General features: G+C 42.3%; 1 protein-coding gene across 1 annotated transcript; it reads left to right on the top strand.

Moving 5' to 3' along the window:
- Nucleotides 1-2,375: 2,375 nt before the first annotated feature.
- LOC100953997 (thymosin beta-4) lies at nucleotides 2,376-2,981 on the top strand. The gene has a single exon (XM_003791191.3). The coding sequence runs from the start codon at nucleotides 2,440-2,442 to the stop codon at nucleotides 2,572-2,574; it is 135 nt and encodes a 44-aa protein (XP_003791239.1). The 5' UTR covers nucleotides 2,376-2,439; the 3' UTR covers nucleotides 2,575-2,981.
- The last annotated feature ends 2,329 nt before the right edge of the window (nucleotides 2,982-5,310 follow it).

The following is a 5,310-nucleotide window of genomic DNA, read 5'->3' on the forward strand; positions in this document are numbered from 1 at the left end:
ACTGAACTTGAATATTTCCAGTTCTTTTTCTCAGACGATCTTTTTTTTTTTTTTTTTTTTTTGAGACAGAGTCTTATTATGTCGCCCTCAGTAGAGTGCCTTGGCACTGCAGCTCACAGAAACCTCAAACTCTTGGGCTTAAGAAATTCTCTTGCCCAGCCTCCCAGTAGCTGGGACTACAGATGGCTGCCACAACACTCGGCTATTTTTTGTTATTGTTGTCATTGTTGTCTAGCAGGCCCCACCAGCGCTGATGCATGTGTCTGGTGCCCTAACCACTGAGCTATGGGCTCTGATCTATCAGACCATTTTCTTGGTGAAACCGTGAGTGTGACAAATAGGTATGCAGCAAAAACATACAGAAAGTGATTCCACTAACAAGGTACTCAGTGTGGCACCTGTGGAAGGATATTTTGTCAGAAGAAATGAAAGTGTTCTTTGGTGTAGTACTGAACATAGCCCTGAATTTGGAGGCACAGTTAGTTGACTATTTTACCAAAGATTGGCTAGACCTAACCCCATGGTTCAAAGATGTTTTCTCCTGTCTCAATTTTTTCCAAATACTTTGGATGCTGCATTTAGCAACTCAAGGGACTGTGTGTACCCGAAGGAGCAAAGGGAACAATGTTAGTGAGTGTATTGACAATAAATGCAAAGACCTTGGCCAGCCACCGTGGCTCACACCTGTAATCCTGGTGCTCTGGGAAGCTGAAGCAGATAGATTGCTTGAGACCAGCCTGAGCAAAAGCAAGAGCTTGTCTCTACTACAAAGAGAAAACCTAGCCTGACATCAAGGTGGACATCTGTAGTCCCAACTACTTAGGAGGCTGAGGCAGAAGGATCCTTTGAGCTCAAGAGTTTAAGATTGCTGTGAGCTATGATGATGCCATGGTACTCTACCCAGGGTGACAGAGTAAGACTCTATCTCAAAAAAAAAATGCAAAGAATTTTAAGTAGTGGGAAGAAATGTGGCTATAGATGAGAACTCAGTATGTTTCAAAGGAAGGCAAGTGTTACAATCCAAAGAAGCCTACAAAGTGGGGCCTATGAATTTTTTGCCTATGTGATTCAGAACATGGTCAAGTGTTTTCTCACATTCCCTATTAGGGCAAGCCAGCAGCAGAAAGTCTTATTCACCCTGATATGCCACATACACTTTGAATAGTGATACGTTTGGCACACAAGTTTGGCAAGCACATACAAGTGGTTCAGGCTATCATATCTACATAGATAGGTTCTATACAAGCCCTCAAGTTGCTCAGCAATTGCATAAAATGAAAATACATATAACAAGAATAGTTATGGCTTCTACAAAGGTTTTCTAAGTGATCTGAAAAAGAAGAGGCTTCACGGATATGAATTACGTGCCTATCAACGTGATATGAAAATGATGTGCCTCTCATTCCACGACAAGAGGCTAAAGACAATGCTAAGGACATTCTCTGGCTCTCCAACACAGCTGATCACTGGTTCTAGGGAGAGACATCCTATTCAATTTGAATAACTGACAGTTTTTTTGGAATACACAAAGTTTATGGGAGAGTGGACAGAGCTGATCTGTGGATGTTACACATTTACAAGGAGGTCCTACAAATGGTGGAAAATATGATTCTTCTGGCTGATGGAAGCTGCAGCTGTGAACGGCTACATCCTTTACTCATTAGACAAGAAGGAGAGGGGAGAAAAAGTGCAGACACACCTTTCGTACAGGAGAGATCTCATCACTCAGCTTGCAAGCAATGTGAAGAACAGAAATTCAAGAAAGGGGCGGAGCCTGTAGCTCAGTGAGTAGGGCACCCATATCCCAGTGGGTAGGGTGCCCATAGCTCAATGGGTAGGGCACCAGCCTCATGCACCGAAGCTGACAGGTTCAAACCCAGCCCAGGCCAGCTAAAACAACAATGACAACGTAACAACAACAACAAAAATACAAATAGCCAGGTGTTGTGGAGAGCGCCTATAGTCCCAGCTACTTGGGAGGCTGAGGCAAGAGAATGCTTAAGCCCAAGAGTTTGAGGCTGCTGTGAGCTGTGATGCCAGAGCACTCTACTGAAGGTGACAGAGTAAGACTCTGTCTCAAAAAAAAAAAAAATCCTAACATAATTGATGCTATTATTAAAAAAAGAAAAAAGAAAAAGAAATTCAAGAAAGAGGAAAAAACCATCATTTTCTGACACTGTGGAAAGGCTAAGTGGGAAGATGTATTTTATAACGCAAAATGGAAAAAAGTCAACAAAGGATTGCATGGAGCATGGTTTGCAACAGAAGACATGAGAAAGGTGGAAGGAGAGACACCATTTTCTACTGTGAGACAAGCAAGAGGAAGCCTGGACTCTGTCCTAGGGATTGGTTCAAGAAGTATCACACTCATTCGGCGGTTGCCACTGCACAGATCGGACTCTTCTAGCTCTCGCACCTCGCTCGGCTTCCTCCGCGACCATGTCTGACAAACCCGATATGGCTGAGATCGAGAAATTCGATAAGTCGAAATTGAAGAAGACGGAAACGCAAGAGAAAAATCCACTGCCTTCCAAAGAAACCATCGAACAGGAGAAGCAAGCAGGCGAGTCGTAATGAGGCGAGCGCCGCCAATATGCACTGTACATTCCACAAGCATTGCCTTCTTATTTTACTTCTTTTAGCTGTTTAACTTTGTAAGATGCAGAGAGGTTGGATCAAGTTTAAATGACTGTGCTGCCCCTTTCACATCCAAATATCCAGAACTACTGACAACGAAGGCCACGCCTGCCTCTACCATCTGCCTGTCTGGCTGGCTGGCAAGGAAAAGAACTTGCATGTTGGCGAAGAAAGAATCGGGGTGGGACGACAGTGAAATCTCAAGTTAAAACTAAGCTGGCCCCAGGGTTTCTTGCAGGCTGTAAAATGCAGTTTAATCTGAGTGCCATTTTTTTTTCGTTCAAATGATTTTAATTATTGGAATGCACAATTTTTTTATTAATGCAAATAAAAAGTTTTAAAACCTGAAGAAAAAAAAAAAGTATCACACTCAAAAATATTATGAACAAAAATAAACAAAAACACTTTAATTATTTTGTGTAACCTCAAATAGGTAATAAAATCATTGGGTGAGTTCATGTTCATATTTTTCTCTTTTAAAATTGTAGGATAATTAGAAGTTATCCATCAACCTCTTTCCTACCCCAAATAAATAAGAGCTGGGGAGTATGCAGGTGGCAGAAAAATTGGACTGGAATTAATACAGGGTGTGGATTTAAATGTGAAGGATAAAGCTAGCTTGGACCACCCAAACCCATCTGTGGCATTATGAATGTTTGATGGCAGGATTCAGAAACACCTCAGATATAATGCAAGGTAACCTGGGCTGTAACTCCAAGAGACAAGAACCAGAAAAACAAAACACTTGTATAATAAGTATTTCAATTGAAGCCATTGTATGTTAACAGAAAGAGGAGCCTGAAAACCAAGAGTTTATCAGTCAAACGTTCACCTCTGAAAAATGGCATTGTCTGAAACACCTGTAAGGACAGAGATGGGTAAGAACCTTTGCAATTCTCTCCCTATGGCAAAGAATGGAGTGTGGCTCAGGATAGGTCAAGGATTAGGGTTGCTTAGAAGTCGTGTAGCCTGCCTCAAACACAGAACACATAATACATAAAATAAACACAGAGAAGTTTGGCATCTGCCATTGTTTATTCCCCAAATGATAGATACATCCATCCACTCCACACAATGCCTGAGAAAGTGGGCCTTTGTAAACAGGATGAAGGCAGCACTTCCATCCAAAGGGATACAGATGCTTCTAATAAAAAAAAATGCGTGATCAAACATGCCCATTTCAACTTCACCCTAAAATCTCACAGTAAGCAGTAAAGAAATTTTTTTAAGTAATCTTTTTTTTTTTTTTTTTTTTGAGACAAAGACTTACTATCTTGCTTTGGTAGAGTGCCGTGGCATCACAACTCACAGCAACCTCAAACTGCTGGGTTTAAGCGATTCCCTTGCCTCAGCCTCACAGGTGCCCACCACAACACCCAGCTATTTTTTTGTTGTCATTGTTGTTTAGCAGGCCCAGGCCAGGTTCGAACCCGCCAGCCCCAGTGTATGTGGCTGGCATCCTAGCCACAAAGCTACAGGCGCTGAGCCTATTTTTATTTTTTACTTTGAATAATGCACTTTTGGCGAGGAGGAATTTGGGGGGTTTTTTTGAGACCTTGTCGCCCCGGGTAGAGTGCCATGGCATCATAGCTCACAGAAACCTCAAACTCTTAAGCAAGAGTAATCCTCTTGCCTCAGCCTCCCAAGTAGGTGGGACTACAGGCGCCCACCACAACACCTGGCTATGTTTTTAGAGACAGAGTCTCACTCTTGCTCAGGCTGATCTTGGACTCCTGAGTTCAGGTGATCCACCCGCCTATGCTACCCAGATTGCTAGGGTTGCAGGCATGAGCCACTGTGCCCAGCTGAGGGGGAATTTTTTTAACATATAAACTCACAAGAACAAAGATGAAAGGAAAGATAACAACTACAGGTGATAGATTCAACACATTTTGTCACTTGAAAGCAGTCAGATGATAACTGACTTAATAGACTGGAAAAAAATGAAAACCAGATGTATGACAGGGGCAGCGCTGGGATTATAAAGCCCCCAAATCAATCCAGTTCCTGACACAGCATCCAGAAAAGGCTCAGAAATTGAAGGCACCAGGTATCTCTGAAGGTGCAGATGCAGAGTAAGACTGGGCACTGATAACTAGCTGAAAACCCTTCCAGGCAGCAGTTACATCCTCAGATCTCTTTCCCCAGTCTTCACAGCCAGGCACCTACTTCTGCCCAGCCCTCGGGGAAAACTAGAAGATTATATTCTGGTAAAACCAAGTCTGGCTGAGAGCCAGGGTACAATTCTGTGCTGAAAGCAACATGGTGGACAGCCTCCACCCACTCACACTTCCTTAACACCAGCAGCCAGACTTATGCCCTCTAAGTATGAGATAAGAGGACTCCCGTTTAGGGAAGCTGAGCACACCCAAAAGAAATGACCTACACATACTGGCACTTGGGGTTCTCCCATCACCCTTAGGAAATCGTCTAGTAGAAAATTCCCATCAATGTACACAAAGTTCCCAGTGAGAATCTCATAGGGCCTTACTTTCTTTTTCTTTTTTCTTTTTTCTTTTTTTTTTTTTTTTTTTTTTTTTTGCTGTTTAACTGTAGATCATATATTTAAGTTCTTATCCTTTTTCTGCTTCTAATTCTTCATCATCCTCATCATAAAAGCTAGCATTTGCTAAAGTGAATGCACAGAACAAAAAAGAAATCACAATTAGGGAA

Source organism: Otolemur garnettii, unplaced genomic scaffold, assembly GCF_000181295.1.
Source record: "Otolemur garnettii isolate 467f Iridium unplaced genomic scaffold, OtoGar3 scaffold00046, whole genome shotgun sequence".
In the NCBI taxonomy this organism is placed as follows: Eukaryota; Metazoa; Chordata; class Mammalia; order Primates; family Galagidae; genus Otolemur; species Otolemur garnettii.

Coding starts and splice junctions, on each gene's coding strand:
- LOC100953997 (XM_003791191.3), top strand. CDS start 2,440: ATGTCTGACAAACCCGATATGGCTGAGATCGAGAAATTCGATAAGTCG.